The sequence below is a fragment of the Pongo pygmaeus genome, chromosome 3, assembly GCF_028885625.2.
Source record: "Pongo pygmaeus isolate AG05252 chromosome 3, NHGRI_mPonPyg2-v2.0_pri, whole genome shotgun sequence".
Classification (NCBI taxonomy): domain Eukaryota; kingdom Metazoa; phylum Chordata; class Mammalia; order Primates; family Hominidae; genus Pongo; species Pongo pygmaeus.
This window is the reverse complement of record NC_072376.2, coordinates 163247707-163275567: the sequence shown is the minus strand read 5'-3', so window position 1 is coordinate 163275567 and position 27861 is coordinate 163247707. Positions and strand designations below refer to the sequence as shown.

Genomic DNA, 27861 nt, shown 5'->3' with positions numbered 1-27861 from the left:
ATTTTCGTATTTCTAATTTTGAAATTCTGTAATGTTCTATAGAGTTGCTGTGAAAATATGCTTAACATTGTTTCTCTCAATGCAAGATCCTATTACTTAAAAGACTTGTCTCTTGGTATGTCCAAGATGACATAAGTAGCTCTACTTTTCATTAAAGGTTACACAATGTTTTCATGATAAAAATGTCACTTGGCCTATATCTGTTTGTCATGGCTAGTTAACAAGTAGTACACTCAATCAGCTAGTTATTTCCTCTATGAGTCACTCTATGTGCTTGGCTTTTTATTTTTATTTCTGGATTGACCACTGTCCCCACGTACACACCAATGATTGTTTAAGGAAGTTTACTGTGAATTAATCTAGAAGAACACTGTCTAGAATTTTCTGCAGTGCTGGAAATGTTCTCTATCTGCACTGTCTAATAAACCATGAACCATATGTAGTTATTGTACATTGAAATGTGGCTAGTGTGACTAAGGAACTAAATGTTTACTTTTAATTAATATAAATTTAAGTAGGCACAGATGACTAGAGGCTACAGCATTGTACAGTAGAGAGTTAGAAGACTTATGTTTGTCTTTGACCATCTTTTCTTACTCTGAGTTCAGCGCATGTGATCAGACAATGGGAAAATAAATGTTAAATTGACTTGGTAGGATATTTCAAAGTGGGAATACTCCATGTAGACATTAGATATATATTTGAATATAGGTGTAAGCTCAATTATATTTTTTCTTTCACCTAAACTAACACATTATAATTTCAAATAAAATTCTTTATTGTAATAAATATATATAACATAAAATTGAACATTTTTACCTTTTTTTTTTTTTTTTTTTTTTTTGAGACAGAGTCTTGCTCTTTCACCCAGGCTGGAGTGCCGTTGCGCAAGCTCAGCTCATTGCAACCTCCGCCTCCTGGGTTCAAGTGATTCTCCTGCCTCAGCCTCCTGAGTAGCTGGAATTACAGGTGCCTGCCACCACGCCTGGCTAATTTTTGTATTTTTAGTAGAGATGGGGTCTCACCATGTTGCCCAGGCTGGTCTCGAACTCCTGAACTCAAGTGATTCGCCTCCCTCGGCCTCCCAAAGTGCTGGGATTACAGACCTGAGCCACTGCCCCTGGCCATTTTTACCATTTTTGAGTTTACAGTTCAGTGGCATCAAGAACATTGACATTCTTGTACAGCCATCACCACCATCCATCTCTAGAAATGTTTCATTTTCCCAAACTGAAACTCTGTAAGCATTAAACAATAACTCCTCATTCCTTCCTCCCCAGTCCCTGTACAATTACAATGCTACTTTTTATCTCTATAAATTTGACTACCCTGAATACCTCATAGAAGTGGAATGCTGCAACATTTGTCTTTTTATGTCTAGCTTATTTTACTTAGCGTAATATCTTCATGATTTGTTCGTGCTATAGAATGTATCACAATTTCCTTTCTCTTTAGGCTAATATTCCATTGTATATATATATACCACATTTTGTTTATCCATTTATATATCAATGGGCATTTTGGGTTGTTTCCATCTTTTGGCTATTATGAACAATGTGGCCAAGAGTATGGATGTACACCATCTGTTCAAATCCCTGCTTTCAATTCCTTTGGATATATACCCAGAAAAGGAATTTCTGGATTATGTGATAATTCCATGTTTAACTTTTTGAAGAACCATCATAACAAATAAGTTTTTTTTTTTTTTTTTGAGATGGAGTCTCACTTTGTTGCCAGGCTGGAGTGCAATGGCGTAATCTCAGCTCACTGCAACCTCTGCCTCCCGGGTTCAAGTGATTTTCCTGCCTCAGCCTCCTGGGTAGCTGGGATTACAGGCATGCACCACCATGCCCGGCTAATTTTTGTATTTTTAGTAGAGACGGGTTTTACCATATTAGCCAGGCTGGTCTCGAACTCCTGACCTCATGATTTGCCCGCCTTGGCCCCCCAAAATGCTGGGATTACAGGCATGAGCCACCACACCCAGCCACAAATAAGTTTTTAATATTCATTTTTTATGATCAACTTTTGCTAAAGACCGTTAAAACTTTTGCTTTAAGTTTGACTTCCTTTTCTTCACCACAATCCTAAGTAGTTAATTATGAGAAAATTAAGCCTTAACTGATAGTCTTGCACTCATCACATCCTAATTTGTTTTTATATTATACATTATATAGACATATATATAATATATATTCTATATTAGATTTGGCATTTATTAAACATGGCCTGTGATAGTCTAAGTATGGTAGGTATTTGATATTCTTGAAATGAGAATATATTGCTTTGTTACTTAGCACTATTAAAATAAATACACAATTTAATTTACAAAGCTTTCTGAATATCATTAAAATAAATGGGGCCAGGCGCAGTGGCTCACACGTGTAATCCCAGCATTTTGGAAGGCCACGGCAGGAGGATCACTTGAGTCCAGGGGTTCAAGAGCAGCCTGGGCAACAAAGTGAGGCCCCATCTCCACAAAAAATTTAAAAATTATTTGGGTGTGGTGGTGTACACCTATAATTCCAGCTATTGGGTGCGGTGTGAGGTGGGAGGATTGCTTGAGCCCAGGAGATCAAGGCTGCAGTGAGCCATGATTGTACTATGGCACTCCAGCCTGAGCAACAGAGTGAGACCCTGTCTCAAAAAAAAAAGGTTGGGGGGAATAGTCTTTTATTATAGCCTTTTCATACCATTTACCAGTGCTAAATCCTATAGTACAATGCAGTTTGATAGAATGAACAAAGAAACAAGCAAATAAATAAATATGAATTTGAGTCATGGCCCTGATGCCTACTAGTTGTGTTCCTCAGACTCTGTTTCCTATATATAGAAGTCATACGATAATGCCCACTCTACAGAGGATGAGATGACATATAATGCATGTAAACCACCTGGCATGGTGCCTATCCCCTCATAAGTACTCAGCAAGTGTTAGTTCTTTCCCTTATGTTGCTCACAGTTAAATCCCTGGGTTAGAAAACACAACTATAAAAGGAATGTGAACTACTGATTGGATCATAGAAAGAATCATAAAATGTTAACACTAGAGAAGTTATTAGAGACCATTTCCTAGTGGACGCATGCTGAGTTCATTGTTAAGTGAGGCAAGAAAGCAGAAAACATGAATAGGTCATTAATTTATTCTTTTTTTTAACACCCTTTTACTAAACCGGAATCATGTAATAAGGTTAAAGGGTTGAAAGGCAAAGTCCCTGCCCTCCCTCAGCTAGAGTTCATTATCTAATGGGAAAATAAGTGTAAGTAAACAATTATAATACAATCTGATAAATTCAGTACAGAGATAAATATATGTAAGTATGTATGCACAAGCATAGGATAGGTACTAAGCCCAAACGGACAGAATCCAGCCATGTTTTCCAGAGAATGAGAGGCTGGAGTTGCATATTGAAGGATGAATAAGATCATTGGGTAGAGTCATGAGCAGAAGTTACCTACACAGAGGCAACTGCATACCCTTCCTGCACGTAGATAAAAGAGATGGCTAGAGAATATGGTATATGTGGAATGAACTGAAGGTGAGCAGATGAGAGAGAGAGACACAGGAGCCAGATCTTAAAGTCTTCAATACCATAAAAAATAATTTTCAGCAGGGCATGGTGGCTCACACCTATAATTCCAGCACTTTTGGAGGCCAAGGCAAGAGAATGGCTTCAGGCTGGGAGTTCAAGACCAGCCTGGGCAAGATAGCAAGACTTCATCTCTACAAAAAGATGAAAAACTTATCTGGGCATGCTGGCACATACATATAATCCTAGCTGAGATGAGAGGATTGCTTGAGCCTGGGAGTTGGAGGCTGCATTGAGCTATGATCCTGCCATTGCACTCCAGCCTGGGCAACAGAGTAAGACCCTATCTTTAAAAAATAATACTTTTAACTGCATCATAAGGCAGTAGGGAACCACTGAATATTGGTGACATAACCCTATGTCACTAATATGTTTGTTTAGAATCTGAAAGAAGATTGAACAAATAAGAACTAAAAAGTACTGACTGGATTTTTCTAAGAGGTCATTGGTGATCTTAGAGAAGTAGCTTAGAAGGTAGAGGATTGTGTTATGAATGGGAGATGTTGAAGTAAACACAGTAAATAAAGAAAATAATTTAAGCTTTATTGAGATATAGTTCACATATGTTACAATTCACCCATTTAAAGTTTATGATAGTTTTTAGTATATTCACAGAGTTGTACAAGCATCACCACAATTTAAGAGCATTTTTGTCACCACAAAAAGAAATCTTTATATGCACCAGCAGTTGCTCTAAAGGATAATTTTTTTTTTAATGAGTAAATATTGGACTATGTTTCTGTATTAATGGGAAAGATCCAAAAGGAAGGAAGCATGTCAGACATGCAGGAGAGAAAGTGTGTAATACACTATCAAGCTCTGTGTGAAAGTGGAGAAGAACAAAACCCAGAGCATAGATAGAGATAAGCACTGAACAGGAGGGAACAATAGGGCCTCATCTCAGATTGGAGAGTAGACGGATAGCATGGGGACTTGTGTAAGTAAATGTGTATGAATGAGGTGGAAAGGCAACAAGATTCTCTTTATGAGGGTTTGTGCTAAGGATGAGACAATATTTATGCTTAATGGGTGCTGCTCAATAATTATAATTTCCTTTCAATATTGTTTTTCTGTGTTTTCAACATCAGGAGAATAGATGTAGAAAAAAGTTGAACAGAGAGGGATGTGTGTGTGTGCACGCCTGTGTGTTTGTGGAGAGAGAGACAGAAAGATAGACACAGGTGGGGTTTGCCATGGAAGTGTGGTGAAATGTATGAAAAAGGATTGAAGGTGCAAGGGTGGCTGATGAAACTGTGAAAGGGATGTTGTAGAAAAGATGAAACGTGAACCTGGGCTGGACTGAGTAGATAAGAAAGGAAGGAAGGGAGTGATAAACTGGGAAAGTTTATCCTCTCATTCGTTACTAATTCATTTATTCAACAAATATTCGTTTTGTTCAGGATGCTAAAAATGTGGAGATGAGCAAGACAGGCAAAGTCTGTTCCCTCCTGGAGCTCACATTCTAATGGGGCACACAGAAAATAAAATTTAAAGACTGTAATTTCAATGATAACAAGTGCTATAAAGAAAATAGAAGTGGGTAAGGTAATACAAAGTGCCGTGAGGGTGGAGAACTGTTAGAAGGGATGGTTAATGACTGCCTCTCTGTCTTCATAAACAGTGTTTCCTTTAAAACTTTAGGATCGGAGTACAGCTAAACAAGGCCACCAGGGAGTTAGCTCCTACTGCTGTCCCCATGGCCAAGCATGTCCCTGCAGTGCCTGGCCTGGGACAGCCTCCAACTCAAGTCTTGTCACAGGCTTCATGCCAGTTGTGAAACTTTCACTATTGCCTTCTACTAATTTACTCCCCACCCCCACCTCCAGGCCACGCCTCTTTTCTTCAGAATCTTGTTTCTCTAAGGTGCTTTAATATCATTAATATTAGCACATTTGTATATCTGCTTGATTTATATTAAAGCATTATTTCTGCAAAACCACAATCATGGTACAAGGATAGATTTGTACCTTTCCAGTATCAAAAGCAAATTAGACTCATTTCTGTTCGGTAGCTATACTTTTACTTATTTCTGTTCACTTCTATATGCTTAATTCAGTCTGGAAATACATTCACAGTCATACAGAGGCAAGTTGTCTACATACAAGTCATGTAATCACCTACTATTTTGGGAAAAGCGCCATTCTTCTTGAGAAAGTTTCCATTGTATAATGAATGGTTAATACACATGGCATAGTAAGTGATCATAAAAATAATCTCTGTATAAAAAGAGCACTAAACGATAGAAATAATAACCATAAGAGGAGGAAGAGTAATCAGAGAAACAGCCTGCAGCACATTAAACTTTTATGTTGTTTTTAATTTTTAGAAAACATCTGGGTTATCAATATACAACTATGCCTGCATTTACATATATCACACACCAGAAAGAATTCTTTTTCAGACAGATATGCTAATCTTTCAAAAAATATCTTGTGACCCCAACTTAAGAATATATTCTTATCTTCATCTGTTTACTCTTCTTTATTTCTCTGTATTTTGGCACTATTCTTTTTTTCCCTGCCTTTAACATTTTTTAAATCTATTCTAGTTCCTCAATATTACATATATTCTTTTATAGATAAGGGACAAATAAATAAAAGTTGGTCATTTTCTGATTATTCTGCTGATTTTGATTTGGCTCATTCATGTCTTTTCTTTCAAACACAATCTTATTAAGCCTTTCTAACCCCATTTTTGAAAAACGTAAAACCCAAAGAAAGAAGAAATTTTCAAAAAAGATAAAAATTAGAATATTTGAACTCAAGGTCAGATATTAGTAAGAATATTTTTACGAAGAAAAAAATTCTCTTAAAATCCAAATCCACAAATTAAATACATGATGAATTGAATATTTTATAAAATAATATTCCCTCTTCTAAAAGATTTAACATAAGTATTTTCCCTAAATTAATATATTTAAAGTATAATCATATCTATAGGCATGGTTTCTAGAACAATTCTATATCCTTATCCAGAATTCTTTTCATATAAATGCTATTTGCAGTATACAAAGATTGAGAGCTATCTAGACATTAGTATCTTAGTATGAAATAGTTCATTGATGAAGTTTAGTAGGTAAGAAATATATTTTTTTAAAAAATACACATATGCATATGTCTGTGTGTATGTAAATAAATATATATATATATATGTAATATATACGGCAATGTGACAGTCACTGAATACGGGAGCACAAAGGAGGCATTTGTAACCCAGATTAAGAAAGTATCAGCTGTCTGAACATAATCCTTAAGAAATTTGAGTTAAGTTGGTGAAGCAAAAGAAATGGAAGGGACATTCCAAGCAGAGAGTATGGCATATGGGGAAGAGCACAGTAAGGCTCTATGACTTGAAAAACTCATGTGGTAGGAAGGGAGAGCATAAGAAGCTGGTGATAGGCCGGGCAAGGTGGCTCACACCTGTAATCTCAGCACTTTGGGAGGCTGAGGCGGGAGGACTGCTTGAGGGCAGGAGTTCAAGACTAGCCTGGGCAACATATTGAGACCCTGTTCCTAAAAAAATAAAAATACAAATAATTAGCCAAGTGTGGTGGTATGCACCTGTAGTTCCAGCTTCTCAGGAGGCTGAGGAACGAGAACTGTTTGAACTGGGGAGGCAGATGTTGCAGTGAGTCGAGATCACACCACTGCACTCCAGCCTGGGTGACAAAGCAAGACTCTGTCTCAAAAGAGCAGCTAGGCTAGTGAGATCTCTAAAACATATTTGGAAACCATTCATGTCTGTTCATCATTAGTTCAAGCCACCATCATCCTCTCCCCACTGGACTAACGCTAGTAGACCAGGTCACCTTTTTCTGTCCCTGCCTACCTACAGTCCACTTTCCACTGAGCTGCCAAAGTGGTATTTGAAACTGTAAGTCAGATCATTTCACTTCCTTCTTAAACTTTCCTATTTCACATCAAGCATAGAATAAAATCTGCTTGACTCACATGATCTAGCCCTGCGCACCTCCCTGATCTCCTGTCATCTGTTATCTTCCTCATCAATGTGTCCTGTCACACTGACATTTCTGTTCCTGATTACATGAAGGGGAAGGCCTTTGTAAGTCTAATATCAAAACTAAAAATCATTAAGGAAATTAATATATTCACGTATAAAAACTACATGAAAACGGATGTTTCTGTACATCTAAAGCAACAACAAATAACAAAGTACAGGAATAGAAAACTCATGAAAGATGAAATGCAAGTCACATATGAAAAGCACTTTAAGCTGGGCACAGTGGCTCACACCTGTAATTCCAATGCTTTGGGAGGCCAAGGTGGGAGGATCGCTTAAGCCCAGGAGTTTGAGACCAGCTTGGGCAAATAGCAGGACCCAGTAAGAGAAGTAGTTCATCCTCACTATTAATCAATGACATTAAGTTGAATACACAATAACATTTTTGTCCACTAGATTATCTAAGATTAAAAATAATAAAAATTTTAATGTTGATGCAGTATGAGAAAACAGATACTGTCATATATTTGGTGAGGATGAAAATAGGTTGAATCTTTACAGCGATCTGTATCAATTATTAAAATGTTCACGTACTATTTACTTAGAACTCTAACCAAAAGTAATAATTGACCAAGTGTGAAAAAAATATTCAGTTATATAGTTCTTCATATGTATTAGTCTGTTCTCATGCTGCTATGAGGACATACCCGAGACTGGGTAATTTTAAAGGAAAGAGGTTTAATTGACTCAGAGTTCTGCATGGCTGGGGAGGCCTCAGGAAACTTACAGCCACGGTGAAAGGGGAAGCAAACATGTCCTTCTTTGTAAGGCGGCAGGAGAGAGAAGAATGAGAGCTGAGCGAAGGGGGAAGCCCCTTATAAAACCATCAGATCTCGTGAGAATTTACTATCACAAGAATAGTATGGGGGAACCACCACCATGATTCAGTTACCTCTGACGGGGTCCTTCTCACGATGTGGGGATTATGGGAACTACAATTCAAGATGAGATTTGGGTGGGGACATAGCCAAACCATATCATCATAATAGCAAAAAAAAAAAAAAAAAAAAAAAAAGGAAAAGGAGCAACGTAAATGTCCAGTAGAGAAGTAGTTAATTAAATATTGGTAAATTTACACAGTAGAATACTGTATATCATCAAAAATATTGCTGTGTAAATCTATATGTATTACCATGGAAGAATATTTTGCCATATTACAGTGAATAATAGATAATGTTATGGAACATATAAAATACAAATGCATGTGGAAAAGTCTGGAATTATGGACCCCAAAATGTTCATGGTCATTATCTTTGGTTAATGAGATCATGAAATTCTTTAATTTGCCTCTTTCTATATTCTAAAAAATTATGTCTCTTGAAAATCAGAGGGAGAAAAAAAGCCAAACACAACTCTTTTTCCCTTTTCAGGGGGAAACAAGCCGCTTCTTGAAAATTTGAACAAGCAATGTATGTTAACATGAGGATATGAATACTGACTTTGTTTTTGGCTGTTCAGAGGTCTCTTGTAATTACTTTCTGGGTTTTGGCCATGTTCTCTCTCAACCAATGTTGTTAGGGTACTGACCATCTATAATGATTTTCATGTAACTAACAGGAATGAAGGAATTTACAATTTCTTAACTTTTATCTCACTCGGAAATCAGAGTACCTCCAATCTCTTAATTTTCTATATATGTTATTTAATCCACTGAGCTATGGGAGTTTTCATACTTTTTAACATTTGAGTTTATTTCTTCATTTTTCCCATCATATTTGAGGGAGAACACAAAGAACACTATTACTTTTAGGGAAAATATCTTAGATATATCGCTGTTAATTGTAGTGTTTGTCATTACCTAAAAGCAAGAAGGCTTTTGGCTTAAGATTCCTGAATTCTAGATCTCTGGGTTCACTACTTGTGTGTGTGTTTGTATAATTAAATAGTTATACAAAGTGCTTTAAAAATGTATTTATCAAAGCAATACATGTTAACTATTCCAAGAGTCAAATAATACAAAAAGTATAAAGTGAGAGACTAGAAAGCTCTCATCCTCAAATTGGTAACTAATGCCAGAGTCACATGCTAATGTCTAGCTGTAAGTTCCTCTTTGATGCACTTTGATGTGTACGTAAAGAAAAAAAGCCTCTACTACAGAACTCATCGTCCTTTGCTGATGCCTGAAATTCTACCATTAGAGATCACTTCTTTGGTTACAAATCCTTTAAAAAAAAATCCTTTCCAATCATATGGCTATCTGTGAGCAAGATTGGACAGTAGGTTTTGATAAAAGGAAAAGTACAAACAGCAGAGGCTGGAGCAGTTGTTGTATAAGGGACACCAGGGCAGATCTTGGGTTGCACCTGGAGGTTGGAAGAAGGGGTGGGGGTTCAAAGGCTGAAAGATACTTGCAGGTAGATGTTGCTGTCAGACAACCTTAATATGAACAATATCTGTGCTTTTTCATCTCGTACTTTGTCATAAGTACTTGCTACATTTCCTCTAAAAGTGTCATTTTCTTCTTTACTTTTCACGTAAATACATTGTTTTATGTTTCTGTGAGTTCAGAGATTAATTAAAGTTTTAAATTTCCTTTTGAAAATGGAACTCAGCTCTATTTGCATTGATAAATAGGGGAGAGGGGAGAGCTGTGATATTGCCCAGTTTAAAGAATTACTATATACAAGTGACCTCAACATGAAAGTAAAACCTGAAAATTTTCCCTAAGTTGTATTTAGTGTCAGTGGTTGGTTTTCCCTCTTCCAAATTTATCCTTCCAAATGCTGTCTTAGCTATGCGTAATCACTCTGAGGTCTGTTTTCCAAAAGAAGCAGCAGCAGTGTTTAAGTTTACATGACCCCAGTTTCATGACAGCAGTAGCAAATCAGATATCTTATCCAAGGAAAAGCATTTTTGGCTTAGAATTCCATCAGTCTGTTGGTGGGAGTCAACAGCTCCAACACTGCTGCAGAACACTGGCTGCAGTGAATCTTTCAGAAAGCATAAACACAATTAGTATTTATAGCATTGTTAACATTTGTTAAATAGTTGGGGGAGTGGTCTGTAAGCCTGTTTTAAGCAGGTGGCGCAAGAATCTTTGTTGTGACTGTGGTGAGATTTAAGAGTAGGACACGATTACAGTGGTTGTAGCAATATAGTAAATTAGGAGTATTGAATACCGAAGTTAAGATTTCATGCAGCCACAATTCAAAGCGTTATAGAAATAATCATGAAGTACCTCTGGCCAGAAGTGTGTTACACAGATGGCATATTTGACACAGTGCAGGGCAGGAACTGTACAATGAGAAGCCAAATAAACGGTAAGGATTAGTCAGGTTTTAATTGAAAACCTACATTTAAAATACCATAAAATTATGCCAGACTTTCTTTTAACTTCAAAACCACTATAATCAGACAAAAATTTCCTTATTCTATTAAATGAGCATCAAAGTTGTCAGTAAAGCTACTCTTTGTATTTTGCTTATTATTATGTCTTTTGCAGACTTACTAGTTAAGTTAGGTGTAACTAAATTATACACTCAAGGACATGAAGCAAAATATTAATATTTTTATGATTTTTTTTCCTATTAACTACCTACAGAATTCTGAGCCGTTCTATTATACTGATGACTTTTGTCATGAACCCTGTTTCCTTTCAGGCACCATCTTTACTTCATCTAGGTCACTCTTAGCAAATGAATAACCAATAACGTCTGCTTTTCATGACATAGTTTAAACATATTTGTCTGGTTTTGAGAAGTAATTTAACCTTCTGAATGTGAAAATTAACTCTCTGGATGTTGTTGGGTTTTTTTCCTTTAAGAACTTTACTGTGTTTTCTCAACATTTGCTTCTTAGCATTGGCAACCTCTTTGAAGACATTCCACTTATTTTTCTAGGCAGGCTGCTTTATCTACTCATTTCCAGTAGCCAGAGATGGAGGTGTTTTGAATGAGCACATCAATGTTCTAGACAGAGATACTGTTTGAAATTATCCATGAACACAGTGCCACTGAACATTATTGAGTGACGTTTGTTTCTGTTGGTTGTGTCTGCTCTGACTAGCTGGTTTCTTTCAGATTGGCAGCTGGGATTATGCTGTAGTAGATGGACAGCTACAAGAACTGGAGATTGTAGTGAGGCTGGGTTGGGACTCAGTTTAATGTGCCTGAAAAGCACGGGCTCTGTTACAGTCACTAATGGGAAAATCTGTGTGCATTTTCACAAATTATAATTACATCATATCTTACATTAGTAACTTCCATAATAATATTATTTGAGTAGATATGCTAGTATAAATACTCCTTTCCCTCCCTAATTTTCCTTCTCCCCCTTCTCTTTGCATTATTATTTTAAAATATGTTTTACTTTATTTAACAAGCTGCTCTTTCTCTTTGTTTTTTATGTACTCCATTCCATCATGATATGTATTTGTTTCCAGTTACCTGATGCATTCTGAGTGCTTCTTGGAGGAAAACACATTATTTACTTAAACAAGTTTATATTTAATTAATACTAAATGATGGCAAAATATTGCTAAAACTAAGGGATCCTTGGAATCAGATACAGATAAGTTAAAAAGTAAACTCAATATTAACAAAATTAATTTTGTAGCAAGGTCTATAGATTTAAGTTTTTGACCAGTTTATCAACTGAAGTTGTTCTTAGATGGTTACAGAATATTCCTTGGGAGAGGAGCAGAAAAGGTAACTATTGGGTATGGGGCTTAATACTTGGGTGATGAAATAATCTATACCACAAACCCCCAGGATAGAAGTTTACCTATGTAACACACCTTCACATGTACCTCTGAACCTAAAATAAAAGTTAAAAATATATATATTTCTTGCTATTATGTTAATGGGTAAATTAAACTTCATAAAGGCCAGGCACGGTGGCTCGGCCAGGCGTGGTGGCTTAGGCTTGTAATCCCAGATCTTTGGGAGGCCAAGGCGGGCAGATCATTTGAGCTCAGGAGTTCAAGACCAACCTGGGCAACATGGCAAAATGCCATCTCTACAAAAATACAAAAATCAGCCAGGCATGGTGGCACACACCTGTGGTTCCCTGCTACTCAGAAGGCTGAGGTGGGAGGATCGCTTGCACCTGGGAAGCAGAGGTTGCAGTGAGCTGAGATCATATCACTGCACTCCAGCCTGGGCGACAAAGTGAAATCCTATCTCAAAACAAAAACAAACAAAAAAAAAAAACAAGACAAAACAAAAACAACTTTATAACGTTATACCAAATATTTGCAGACCTTTTTTTAAAATTGTCTGTTTTAGATTTTTTCAAAATGAAAATTGTTTTGTTATGCTTATTTCAAAAATAATACATGCTTTGTGTAAGATATCAATTGGTATAAAAATGAGGAAAGTATAAATTTTTATTCTGCCAATCTTTTCATCCTTCTTCCATCAGAGAAAATAGCTAATAATAGTTTGGAATATACCCCTCCAGATTTTGCATGCAACTGTTCATGCATATGTATGTATGTATGCACATAACACATGTAAGTATATGTGTGTTTTATATACACACACACACACACACACACACACACACACACACACACACATACACATATATTTTTTGCTGAAATAAGGTCATACTCTATATACTTCGGTAGTTAGAAATTTTTCTTTCTTTGGCATATTATGAACTAGTTTCTATGTCAGGTATATTCAACTCATTTTAATGGCTGCGTAGTATTCCATTATCAGAGTTTAAGTAGTTTTTTTCTTCCAATTTTTACTGTCATAAAGAGTGCTATAATAACTATCTTTATACCTAAATCTTTTTGTCTTCATCTGATTCTTTCCTTATGAAAATTCATAGAAGTGGGGTTGGGTGTGGTGGCTCATGCCTGTAATCCCAGCACTTTGGGAGGCTGAGGCAGGCGGATCACCTGAAGTCAGGAGTTTGAGACCAGCCTGGACAACATGGCAAAACCCCATCTCTACTAAAAATACAAAAATTAGCCGGGTGTGGTGGTGTGCACCTGTAATTCCAGCTACCAAGGAGGCTGAGGCAGGAGAATCAATTGAACCTGGGAGACAGAGGTTGCAGTGAGACAGGGTTGCACTCCAGCCTGGGTGACAGAGTGAAGAAACTCTGTCAAAAAAAAAAAAAAAAATCATAGAAGTGGAATCAATAGCTCAATCTTTATTTGACAGCATACAAACTTGACTTTTGTCTAAATTCTTAGATATCTGTCTTTATGTCTACATTCTCAAAACTAAAAACGTTAAGTCTTTCAAGTCCAAATTTACATAGAATCACTTCCGTTGAATTTCATTTACTCTTCTATGTATTAATAGATTATTTTGCAAATTTCATTGAAAATATCCTCTGCTGTATATTTTGAACATTTGCTGTATATTTTGAACATTTATATTTTGAACATTTTAAATATTCCATATCCTGTGTATCCATTTTCCTGAAAAACTATTTATCTTTTATGTTTATGCTTTATAACATTTGAATTCTGTATTTTATTTCTAGGGCATTTAAAATATTTACATTTTAATCTTAGAAGACTCTTTTTAAATAATTTGAGTTAGGTTCATTATACTACTTTTTAATTTTGTGAATTTATTGCTCTGACAACTAAAAACTATTAATAACTTTGTATTTCTTTCCTAAGGTTAAGTGGGAGTCTGGTTTCCAAATGTTTCTAATGATGCTTTGCCTTTCTTTCTTTTAAGCCAGATAGAGATGTTATCCAAACATCTCTGATTTTCTCTTCTGGGATTTTCATCTCATTTTTACCAAATATATTTACTTGCTATGGGTCCTCTTTTGGCCTTAGCAGTTACAATATTATCAGGATTTTTTTCCTTTAGGAATTAAATACAAACATAACCATATCATGATTAAGTAGTCATTTGATTAATATGTTTTTAAACTTACTAATATCGAAGCTAAAGTTGAACCGTACCTCCAAAGGACACTGAGGCTAGTCACTTAGACAGTAAACTTTGAGTAGAAATCTGTCAAATATCCAGCAAGTGTTCTACAGTTTAAGTTCAAATATCTGAAGGCAAAGAAGAAAACTGGCACAAGTAATGGTATGATACCACAGTAGACATCACTGGATGGTCTTAGTGTGACTTTTTAAATATTGAAAAGAATTTAATCTATGAAGTCTTGTTGGAATGCTTAAACATTTCTTGGTAAAGAGGTAGATTAGAATCTTACAACAGCTTTCTTGAACTTAATTTTGGTAATGTGAGAAAGTTTTAATACATTAATAAATGATATATCTTTTCTTAATAAATTATTTTGTCTCTATTTCCCTATTCCAATTTTATAGTGCTTTCAGATGTAAATATGTAGGTGATAAAATATAATTTCAGAGTGTGTGCTTAAAAAAAAACAGCATATATATTAATTGTGTCCATATGTTTAAGTTATTTCTCCCCTACCCTCCATCTTAAATAAAATTTTACAATATTTATTGTTGGTTACTAAGTGCTGTACTGAGTTAACTTGTTTCCTCAGTTAGATTAAAAAGCCTAGGTCAGAGAGACTAAAATAGTCTTTGTTAAGTTGAAGCCAAATACTACACTGTCACTAAGCCAAGTTTACTTTCCTTTACTTTTATTTCTTATTTCTTTCTTCCTTTCATTCTGTCTAGTATGTGTATGTATATTCTCTCTATATATGTTGTCTCTTTTTCTATATATAGCAATAAAATCATGCAAGTATGCAATAGTTGGCACACACAAAAACAATAGAATACACAGCTTGTTGAAAATCTCTTCATAATATTTCCATTTGAAGATCCATTAATACATTCTCTAGGTAATATTTGAGATGCTGTTTGTAAAATATAAATATGTGGTTTTACTGGAATGTCTTGAAGTATTTACATAATCTTTTTTATTACTATATATCTCAACATCTGGAATGCTGCCTGCTAACTTCAGGTTTTATTATAGGAAGTAGTAACAGGCTATTTACAGAAATAATCAGGATTGATGAATAAGAATATTTAATAAAGCAAGCTTTTTGTAGAAATGTTTTACTACAATATTTTATTCAGTACTAGGCTGCTCTGTGATTGTGGTAGTAGTACGTTTCTTAGCTGCGTCCCTCCTAAATTAAGTTGATTTGCATGGACATTCACTGGGTAAATATTTACTGAGCACCTACTATGTGCCAAGTTGTAGAAGCACAGAAATATTAGGCAGTCTCTGATCTAAAGGAGACTTATAGTCTGATCAATAAGTTGGAAAATTAAACCAGTAATTAGAATATTAGATAAATAGGCAGTAAAAGTTCATGCATGTTGCTACAAGAGCAAAAAGGGAGGGACAGCAACAGTCTGGGTGAGGTCAAGAAAGATCTCCCAGAGGCTGGAGATGCCTGAGCTAAGTCTTCAAGAATGAGGAGGAAAGAAACCACACAGAGAAAAGGAATAGAAAATATATACAAGGGTTTAAAGGCAATATGATGTTGATCACATGTCACATTATAGAGTGGTGAAATGGACAGTGGTTGGGGCTAGATTACTACTCATCTTAATGATGAGTAGTTGGTAACATTTATTGAGTGCTTACTTAACCCTAGCCAGGCACTGTGTTAAGTCTTTAATATATATGCTGTAATAATATAACACACTTACTGATAGCTTAGTATGTGCCATGAACTGTTCTAAGTGCTTTATATTATCTCATTTAATCCTCACAACTCAATAAAATATTGACAGTTATTATCACGATTTTTAGAAGAGGAAATTAAGGCACAGAAGGTTAAGTACCTTGCCCAGAATCACTGAGTTAATGTGTGATAGTGGTAAGATTTGAACTGAGGCTGTCTGATTCCAGTGTCCGCATACTTAATCCTATGCCGTGGTGCTACCCAGGATAAGGATTTGGAATGGAAGGCTTTGAGTCACATAATCAAATTTGCAACTTACAGATTGAACATCTCCTTGCAAGTCTGAGTATATTCAGCCCCTTAGAAGAAATGTGAAGGCTGCCAGCTAACGCTTATATTTTTGGTCATTGTAAGATATTTTTATTCTCAGTATAGTCTTGCATTAGAAGTTAAAAAAAAATAAGTTGTTTAAAGGCAGAAGCACTCTGTTAATTTTCAATGAATCTATTTAGGACATTGTTTAGATTGACCCCAATTTAAGATAACCTAAAGCCAAAATGTCTTAATAATTATTGAAGATGGCTAATGGATATGTGGGGATTCATTATCCTATTCCATAACAAAAAATGTTACGTAACTGAATGTCTAAAAAGTGATCACCTAGGACCAAAACTCTCTAGGTGAAGGAGAGTTCATTAAAAACAGTTGAGGCATTTGGTAATGTTTGTTAAGCCACCCTATTGCCAACCCACCTTGCTGAACCGTACAGCGTTTAAGGATGCTTGTATGTTTCCTGTTATTTCACACCTCATTTATGCCTTTAAATTTTTTATTGCTCTATATAGAGGGCTGAGTAGACAAGTGAAGATAAGACAATAAACATAATCACTTGAGGGACTTTTTCAAATCATACATATTACCCCAGGATTTCTCACTTGACCTTAAGAATTACTACTATAGTGAGACAATGGAGTGTTGTCATATCCTCCAGTATGCTGGAGCTGAAGAAATGAGAATTACTGCCTTTAGTGACATCTTTCAGAGCTTCCCTGAGAGACTCATTTGGTTTCTTTGTAATAGCAAATACCAGCCTGTACTTAACACTCCTTATCCTCCCCTGCAACCTCAGTCAGCCCTCATCAAGAAGTGTGCTCATCTCTCAAGCTTGGTTTTGTCCCCAGTCTAACCATAGATGAGTCATAAGGGTTCCTGGCTAGCTTGCTATATAACAGGCACTCAGTACATTTTTTGTTGTGTAAATACTATGTGCAAGGTACTGTTCCACCTGTTGCACATATATGATATTCAGACTCTTCTAGCAGGGGTCCCTGATCGCCAAGCCACAGCCTGTTAGGAACCAGGCTGCATAGCAGGAGGTGAGTGGTGGGCGAGCATTACTGCCTGAGCTCTGCCCCTGTCACATCAGCCACAGCATTAGATTGTCATAGGAACGCAAACTCTATTGTGAACTGCACATGCGAGGGATCTGGGTTGCACGCTCCCTGTGAAAATCTAATGCCTGGTCATCTCAGGTAAAACAGTTTCATCCCAAAACCATATCCACCCCGCCAACCAGGTCCATGGAAAAACTGTCTTCCATGAAACCAGTCCCTGGTGCCAAAAAGTTTGGGGACCAGTGCCTTATAGTGTAGTTGTAGTGACAGACATAAATAACATTACAGGAAATTCTGAACCAAGTATATACTGTAATGAGCAGTATGAACAGGTGTAATATTATTTAACAAGATTAGGGAAACTTGGTAGAACTCAAGCAGGGTTTTCTAGAGAGGGGTAGAACTTAGAAAACTGAAGATAAGAGTGACCATTCTAGGAGGGTCAGTGGCATGGTAGAAAATGTAAGGCAGAGATGGCTTATATTTGTAGAAGAAAACCAGCTTGACTGAAAAGGAACACTGGTATAAGGTAATAGATAGGATGAGAGAATAAAAGTTAGAGAGGTAGGAAAACCTGCAATGCCTGGCATTAGCTTTTATCTTTTAAGTACTGGAATCACTTGAAGACATTTGATCAGAGAAATATTGCATAAAGGCGAGTTTGGGAAAACTCAGTTCTGCAGGATATGCTGAAGGCAGAAACTGAATAGAGGGGGGAACCAGCAAAGAGACTATTATAATAATCGATACTTGAAATTATAAGGGGCCTAGATTCAGAAAGGAGTGATGAATGTGATAAACTTTGAAGTGATTGGACTTAGTTACTTTATATGTGAAACAGGTAAAATTTTTAAAATATTGACAAGATTCCGAGCTTTAAAAAATCAGAAGAATCTAATTCTTGACTGAGGAATGCTAAAATAAAAAATAGTATTTTAAGATTTTAGATGTGCTAAGACATACATGTGCTTACACACAAGATGGACAGGGCAAACTTCATGGGAGTGGGCAATCCTCTGGTCATAGGATTGGAAACCTTTCAGATAGGGGCAGAGTTTGAGGCCCAGTAGAAAAAATTTCCAAGAAAGCAAGCTTAAGTTGAGTGAATCATAGTGCTAAAAGAGAACTCACAGTAATAAATTTATTTATGGATGACAAGTCAGTAAAAGACAGAGATTAAAGGAGTAGACTACAGAGCCAGTCTAAGCATTAAGCCATTGAAGCCACAGAGGGAGAATCTGTAAATTGCTTCAGAGATTAAGATGAATGAAAAATGGCAAATGAATTTTAAAAACAAGGAGGAGAACTGGAATTATCAGTTGATGATATAAAGTGTGACTGTAAAGTTTTGAGATCATAGTCATTACCTTACAATCTTATTTTATAATTTTCACGCTTGAAAAAGTCCTTTCTGTTGCATTTTTAATATCAAGGACTCAAAGGTTAGTTAAGAAGTAAAGCATTTGTGTCTGAGAATTCCACAGCCTTTTCAGATGCCTTCAGGACTTGGAAAGAAAATTTATTATTATTTAACCTGTGTGAGAGACTATAGCTTTTATTCTGTCATTGAGATAGAATAATCAGACCACTATATTATGTGACTTAAAAAAGTCTTTTCCTAGAGTTTTCAGTAATGTGCCACTTGTATTAAAATTTTAAGATTAAAGTGTTAGTTAAAAAGAGGAGATTGGTATTTTCAAAAGTTGTCTCATCATCCATAACCTTTCATCTCAAAACATTGTTAAGTGCAAAACACTACGTAATATTAAGGCCAGTTATATTAAATTTGTATCTATAATAAAGATGTGTATGCTATAATGTCATCATTCATAGCTTCTCTATCGTAGTTGGCGTTACTGCCCATTCTGTCTTCAAAACCCTCATCCTATGGCTTCCATATCGCTCTGTGCTGCTTTTCCGCCCACCCACCCTCTGACTGCCCTCTCTCTGTCTTCTTCATTACTTCCTCATTTGTACCCTAAATATAAATACTTCTTGAGGTTCTGCTCTAGGTGCTTTTGTGTCTGGGTCTCATGTATTTTCATCCTAGGGCTTAACAAGTATAGTTTCAAACTGTGCTCCAGAGCCCTAAAGAATTCTCAGAACTGTCTCAGAGGCTGCTGAGGAGGCTTGTTAGGGATGGTTTCACCCCTGTAAAGTTGAATAACCCTATCTCCATGTATTGAGGTTTCATGTAATATTTCATTTCAGAAAGGAGGTCATTTCTGCTGCTTAAAAACATGCACACATATGCAACAAGAGAGAAAGATAAAAAAAAGTAACTTAAATTTCTCTTTTATATAAATGACACCAAAATCAATACCTCTCTTCTCTCACCTCAGAGCCATTCTTAGGCTTTTACACATTGGGCATATTGACCTAGATAAATGGTTATCACTATCACGTTGGATTCCATGTGTCTGACATAAAATTTACTGTCTTTCTCCTACCAAACTTGTTTTCCCACAGAAACTCCTGTATTCCTATTTCTCCTGCCAAACTTGTTTTCCCTAACAGAAACTCCTGTATTCCTATTTCTCCTGCCACACTTGTTTTCCCTAACAGAAACTCCTGTATTCCTATTTCTCCTGCCAAACTTGTTTTCCCTAACAGAAACTCCTGTATTCCTATTTCTCCTGCCACACTTGTTTTCCCTAACAGAAACTCCTGTATTCCTATTTCTCCTGCCATACTTGTTTTCCCTAACAGAAACTCCTGTATTCCTATTTCTCCTGCCACACTTGTTTTCCCTAACAACAGAAACTCCTGTATTCCTATTTCTCCTGCCACACTTGTTTTCCCTAACAGAAACTCCTGTATTCCTATTTCTCCTGCCACACTTGTTTTCCCTAACAACAGAAACTCCTGTATTCCTATTTCTCCTGCCAAACTTGTTTTCCCTAACAGAAACTCCTGTATTCCTATTTCTCCTGCCACACTTGTTTTCCCTAACAACAGAAACTCCTGTATTCCTATTTCTGCTCATTGCTTTACTATTCTCTGAATCATGCAAGTTTTTTTTTAAGAAAAGGAATTAGTTTTGTATTTTCTTCATTGCTCAAAGTCATCAGTCCCTAAGACCTGTTGATTTTTCCTTAGCTGGTTTACATATTCATCTCTTTGTTACTATTACCATAGCTTCCATAAGGATCCAGGTGTATAATTCCTCATGTTTTGGACTGCTCTCAGAACCTCCAAAGAAATCTCTCTGTCTCTAGGCTCTTAGCCCTGTGGTATATTTTGAAATCCCGAGCCAGATTTCAGTTTTCTTAAATAATGTATTTCTCATTCTCTTCCTACATAAACTCCTGAAGCATTTCTTCCTTCTTTATTTTAGCTGTGTTAAGTGGGGAACACACCAGCTCCCACACGAAATAGTAATACAGTACAGCATTTTATTTAGTGCTTTGTATGTGCTAGGTACTGTGCTAAGCACTTTATATGCATTATCTTATTTCATTTTCCAAACAGTTATCTGAACTAGGTATTGTTACTATCTCTTTGTAGATGGGAAACGGAGATAAGCTAATTGCCTAAAGTCAAACAGCAGATAAGTGTCAGAGTCAGGATTAGCACTCGGAGCCATCTGACATGATAGGCCAAGTGCTGAAGCAATAAGTTCTTTGCCACCTCCCTCCCCTTTTAATCAGGGAGGCATGTGGGCTGCCGGGCAGGAACCACAGAAGGCAACTGTCAAGGAGACAGGTCTTGCTTGTACAGTGCACTCTTGTTCAGGCTGCACTCTTGCCCAGGCTGGAGTGCAGTGGTGCAATGATAGCTCACTGCAGCCTCGAACTCCTGGCCTCAAGCTGTTCTCCTACTTCAGCCTCCTAAGTATCTGGGACTTGAGGCACACACCAGCACACCCAGCCAATTTTCTTTATTTTTTATAGAGACAGGGTCTTACTATGTAGGCCGTTCTTGAACTCCTGGCCTCAAGCGATCCTCCTGTCTTGGTTTGGGATTACAGGTGTGAGCCACCATGCCCATCCTTACCAGCTGTTCGTCAAAAATATATAAAGTTCTCATTCATAAACGAAGTCATAAGTTCATATATCATAAATTAGCAGTGTTGCTACCTCCTTCTTTGTGACTACCTTTAGCCTTCAGGTTGCCATTTTATGATTTTTTTCTCAAGCTTGTTCTTGATGTTTAATCATAAATTAATTTCACTGTATCAAAAAATATTTGAGATGATGTTCTGAAAATGATCCTAGTCCCTACCTCACTTCCTTTTGGCTCCAGTTTTTATTCTTATTAATTTGAGGGTTTTCCTCATCCTTTTAGCCTGGGAGTTAAGAATACTGACTGTTGTGGGAGTGTTGAAGTAGCCTTTATATATCTTTGCTTCCTTCTCTCCCCTCACCCATCATGCAGCATTTATTCATTCAGCCAATTTAGGGATCTAACAGTGAAGAAGATACATAAGGTCCTGCTTTCATGGCTTTTGTATTTTACTGGGAAGAAACAGATATAAACAAGTAAACAAAATGCTTACAGATGTGATAGCACCTGGCATTTAGCAGTTTCTCATGATGGGTGGTTGGTGATAGAAATGGGCATTTGTGTGCTATGTGCACACCAAGAACCATAGTAGGAGAGTGCCTTGCAAAAGCACACGTCTTTCAAAAAGAGCACACATACACGTGTTCCTCATGTTTAGTTACTCCCTGGTTTAACCATCTCATGCTTAGATGCAACATATGGCTTTTACTTTGTTACTTAGTTGTCTAACTTCAAAAAGACAGTCAACAATAATGCTCTTCCTATGGCAAAATTAATATAGCATCAAGCCACTTTCACAGGTGCTATGTTTCTTTTTTCCTCCTTTTTACTCCCCAGGATGAAATGGGACCTAGAATCAAAGAAGCAATAGTTTTTCTCTATACCTGTAAAAGATTAGCTTTTCATCATTGGGGATGATGCAAGCAGGAAAACCAAATGCAAGAAAACAGAGATGAAGCCAAAAAGGACAATTTCTGATTGTAATAGCTGGTTTCTGTTTCATATCACTGAGCAAGATGAGAAAGTTTTGCAGAGTTTTATAGGAACAGCTTCCACGGTTCTAAACGATGACCTCACCCTCAATGCCCTTGCCAGGTGGTTAGCCCCACTGTGAAAACACAGGTTGATTTTCAACATGAAACAAGCCAGAGTATGGAATGATATTTTCAGGTGACAGTTGGGGTTCTATTGCCTGTAATTAGCACCTCTTAACCCTCAGATTTGCCCTTGCCCTTTTCAGGCTGTTGAAGCTCAAATCCGAAGTTTTGGACAGACTCCTTCTCAACTACTCATAGAGCCCCATCCTCCCAGAGGTTCTGCCATGCAAGTGGTAAGTGCTATTTTTACTCTCCTCATTTCTTGCCTCTCCTTCAGATCTGCTTGATATTCATAACAGTCTTTCATTGTGCTTGAGTTTCTCCACCACATGTGGGTTTGTTTTTTTATGCAATATTTGTCAACCTGCTAACAACCAGCAGATGTTATTGCATTGTCTTCTGGAATCTTTGAAAAGGTAAATGTTGCTCCAGTGCTCTTGTATTTCATCAGTTGGTGTCTTGTGTTACAGAATTGAAAGGTCCATAATTGTCATGAATCCTCACTGTAGGATAAAGGACTCCAGACATAGGGTTGATGACTTTTCTGGTTTGATTCTCTGAGTTTCTAGATTAGTTTTGCTGTTGTATTTATTCTTTACATCCCAATATATTTTTCAGTTTGGGAATTTTAAAACAAATTCTAATACATAAGATATTGTTACTGAAGGTCAGGGACCACCGTGGGGAGAAAATGATGGTTTGATATAACAAACCAGCCAAAACTTAGTGGCTTAAAACAATAATGTATTGTATTTCTCATGATTCTGAGGGTTAGATGAAAATCTTTCCTGCTCTTTTCACCTCGCCTCACTCACATACTGCTGGGGGCGTGGGCTGATGTAGCCAGGCTTCTCTTTCCACGTGGCCTTTCATCCTTAAGGAAGCTAGACCAGGCCACTCCCATGGTAGAAGCAGTCCCACGAGAATGAAGACAGACAGAAGCAGCCAGACTTCTTGAGGCTTGCTTTTGAACCTACACATCACTTATGCCACATTTTATTGGTCAAAGTGAGTCAAAAGTCAGCCCAGAATCATGGGTACAGAAATAGACTTGAGCTACAAAATAAGGTGGCCATTTTACCTTTATAGTTCCTGAAATTTCAGGGGGAAAATTCTTCAATGAGGAAAAAAAAATTGGCACAGTAACAAATTGAAGTGCATGATTAACATAATTTTTAAGGAATAGACTATACATATTGTTTTTCAATTGTCCCTCATAAAAAGAAGTTGCTCATTGCTGTTTTAAATTAAGAATAGAGACTACAAAGTCTGTTCCTGTAAATATAATGAACAATTATATAAAGTCAAATTCCATGTTGTGGTGTAGAGATAGCAGAATTTTGATAAATACTGGGAAGGAAAGAGTAGCAGTGAAGAAAGTAAGAAATAGAGAGGAGGCCCTGCTACCTCTGGCTCTTTTTCCCTTTTTTTTTTTTTTCCTTTCTCTTCCCACGTCACCTTCTTCTGTGTCTTTTTTTCCCTCTGTGCTCTTTGTCATTTTCTTTCTTCTTCCAAGATTTTTTCTCCTTCTTTATCTAGCAGTATGAATTGGCCATCATAAGCTATACACATTTTAAAAATTGTTTGCATCACTCTTTCCCCTACATGTTTTTAAATCAGTAAAATCAGATTTAGATGAATATAAAGAGTGACTTTAGTGGGCAGAAGACTACAGAGAGCGAACATTTAGCAAGAACAATGGAAGATAGTGCCATAAAAATAGTAAGAATGATTTATGTTTGCGTTTGGAATTAGCTTTAGTAATAGCTTGCCATTGAGACTCAGGCTGCGTTGGTGCTGGCAAATGGAAGCACCTCCCCTGCTCCATTGACTTTCTGCTGGGGTCACTGCCCAGCCTTCCATGGCAGAGGCTTATTGGCTCATACAGGCAGAGCAGCTTTGCTATCCCGAGGGTGAGAAGGCGGGGAAGGCGCATGCTCATATGAGGATGGGAGGCCGTCTTTTCCATTACCTTTATCCTCTGAATGGAATACCTGAACTCCTCTTCAGACTTGCACAAATTGTGTTTTTCACTTTGTGAATATGTGCATGGGGAAAAGGCATTTTAAAAAGAAACGAGAGTTGTCAACAAACATATACTTAATCTGGGAAAACTGATGAAACCTGGCTAGCAATTTCCTACTTGTACCCCAGCCTTGGCTCACAGAGGTACCCAGTATTAAAAGAGGCTTTGTTTCTTTTATATCCCTATTTTACCAGTTGCTCTGCTCATCCGCAGCTGCTGCCATCACTGCAGAGCAGCCTAGTAGTGTGGGGTGTGGTTTTCTTATTTCTGGTGTTTCTCATTCATACTTTTTAGCCAAGGATATGATGAAACGCCCAAGAGAGTTTCCTGCTACTTGCCTGCATCAGGAGCTCTAGTCAGGATGGGGTGTGCAGGAGCAGACTAGAGGGACAGATAGTTGTACGAAGGCAGTGGACAGTTCTGGACATGGTGTCTGCAGCTTGCTGTGGAAGGTGGCTGGTCCTTGCCGTGTGGCTTAGAGTTGGCCCACCAGTGTCACTATGTAAACGAGACATTCTTCCTACACATGAGAGATTTTTTTCGTGTTTTTTAAGGGTATAAACATTGGAACTATTCAATTTGAGCCTAATTATATTTACAGTATGAGCTGTTAAGCTCAGAAATATGTATGTACTTCCTTTCAGTGAGACTTTATGATTATGTTGTACTCTGATTTTCTCTGAGTTTATAAATTGACTTTAGTAAATATTATTTAAAAACTACATAATTGAAAAATAAGACTTGGTACTTGGAAATGATGTTCATTTCCTTTTCCTAGGACTTCTTTAAAATTAGCTTATGGGATATTTTCCTTCATGTTGCTCCCTGTTTCTCATTTTTACCTAATTTCACAGAATTCCTTAAAAACAGTATAAAACGTTCTTTGTGTGACAAAAACTAGTGATACTAGGGTTTTAAAAATCAAAGGCCACATGTTTATGGTTTTTAGTAACATTCAGATGAGCTCCCCCATCAACCATCAATGCACCCCAACACACACATACACACACACACACACACACACACACACACAAATATAGCAGAAATTAAAGCCACCTCGTGCTGCGTTAAGTGCATGAGCCATAATATACACCAGGTGTAGTAATTAGCAGGCACACGAAGGCTGCCTATTTGTCTGGTTTTGCTGCTGTTGCTGTATCCCCCTGTGTTTTCACACCATCAGATAGTTGGATTTAATTGAGGCCACATCAGATGAGGCATTACTGACACCTTTAATTGAATGAGCATCCAGGGAGGATTAACTCATAATATTGATTGGCTTTTAGCCACTTGCTCAGAAGGGTGTCCGGGTAGCTTATTAGTTGCCTTTATTTACACCTTTATGCAAAGAGTGCAAATAGGAATTCTTAGTGCAATATGTTTTTCTAAGTACTCTTAATAACTTTTTTAAAAGGACTGATAATAAAAATGCAAATGTATTTAATTTTTTATTACCAGTTCTGAATAAATATGTGTTAAATATATGTGCCTGCACATTTACATATACCTGGTGTTTTGAAATATGGCAGAAGGAAAGCAGCCAGAAGCATTTCATCAAAGTGTTTCAATTCTGAATGATACTAATCAGCTATTAGAAAACAGACATGGTAGGAGAGAATTGCTGAAAATGTACAGTGCAATTACTGTATGATAGCACACTACCACAAAGTGTAAATAAAGCCAGTAAATCAGAGCAGTGTTATATATGTCTTGGATTATGACATATGGGTTGTAAGAATGTTCCAAATCCTTAGTAGTCTTCAAGATTTATTTGGTTGCTGGTTATTAGAACAGACAGTGTTTCATTTAACATTTTCAATTACTCTCTGTTTTTTGAAGGAGAAATCAAAAAAGTCTTGAGCTCTAGTTTTGTTTGTTTTTTAACCAACAGGGAAGAGGAACACCTGGGTATTTCTCTTTATTCCTAGCTACAGCAGAAAGCAGTAGCATTTGCATTACAATAGGCAGTGTTTATGATTTGGTACACTATATAAATATATTGTTTTTACAAGTACATTTATGCATTGCTTTCAAACACCTTTATAATTAAGTTTGTACATTACGTTCATAAGTTATTTCTCTACTGTAATAATATATGCATGTAGTCTAACTATTGTTTATAAATGTATTTGTTTTCGTTATCTCTTTGTAGTTGTCAAAATCTTCCTGCTAACTCAACACAACTTTTGATGATCTTTGGAAATTACCTTGGCTTGCTTTTATGCCTATTGTCCATTCTTACTGTTTTTTTAGTGCTAAAAGATCATTATGTGACACATGATAGCAACCAGCATGGTTTAATGCAATCCCCAGCACTTTGCCTATGTAGAAGCTAAATCAAATCATTCTTTTAGTTTTTCGTGGCAGTGGGGAGGGAAAGGGAGCTCATAAAATTTATCAATTTTAAAGTGTTTCTGTTAATGTATTCTACTTCAATCCCCCAAAATTCCAACTAATGACATACATGAATAACAGACAGATCATGACTGCTGTTTCTACAAGCCTTTCTGCTCACTGTGCTTCCACTTACAACTTGTGTTAATATGGTCTTCCTCTTCTTTTCCTGCACCCCCTCTCTTTCTTGTGTTTCTTTGTCTTTTCCTTCTTGTATATTTGGGTCTTGTCATGCCCACTCAACAGTATCTCCTCCTGCAGAGTCCATTGATGTTCACAGACAAAGCCCAGCAGGATGTTATCATGGTCCTCAAGTTTCCCTCCAACTCCCCTGTTACTCACGTGGCAGCCAACACCCAGCCTGGTTTGGCAACTCCTGCTGTGATCACAGTTACTGCTAACAGGTTATTTGCAGTGAACAAATGGCACAACCTTCCTGGTAAGTAAAGAAATACCATTATAAGGCATGGTAACTGCTGAACACTGTATAATAACCACTTAAATATATCATATCTCAACATTGAAGCTTTTAATTTTCAAGCATTAGTCTGAATCAAATTGTTTAATAGTTTGAAAGGCTTAAAAAAGGCCCACGTGAGGCATATGGTACAAATGTTAAAAACATAAACTATTTTTTAGCTTCTGGTGGTTTATCTTTATCCTTGGAGATAAATATTGTTTCTAATATAATATTTTAATATAATGATATTCTATATTGTGTCCATAAACAGTATATATTTATTCATCAAATTTTTTTTTTTTCTCATTCATTTTACTTAATAAACACTTGG

General features: G+C 36.7%; 1 protein-coding gene across 5 annotated transcripts in view; it reads left to right on the top strand.

The window, feature by feature from the left end:
* LRBA (LPS responsive beige-like anchor protein) overlaps positions 1 to 27861 on the top strand; it is a 764782-nt gene that overhangs the window by 681946 nt on the left and 54975 nt on the right. For 4 of the 5 annotated variants that reach the window (XM_054484859.2, XM_054484860.2, XM_063664179.1 and 1 more), the window contains 2 exons: positions 22794 to 22883; positions 27317 to 27509. In XM_054484859.2, coding sequence (XP_054340834.1) covers positions 22794 to 22883; positions 27317 to 27509 — 283 coding nt within the window. The remainder of the gene's footprint in view (positions 1 to 22793; positions 22884 to 27316; positions 27510 to 27861) is intronic. The other variant, XM_054484861.2, reaches the window with a different exon arrangement.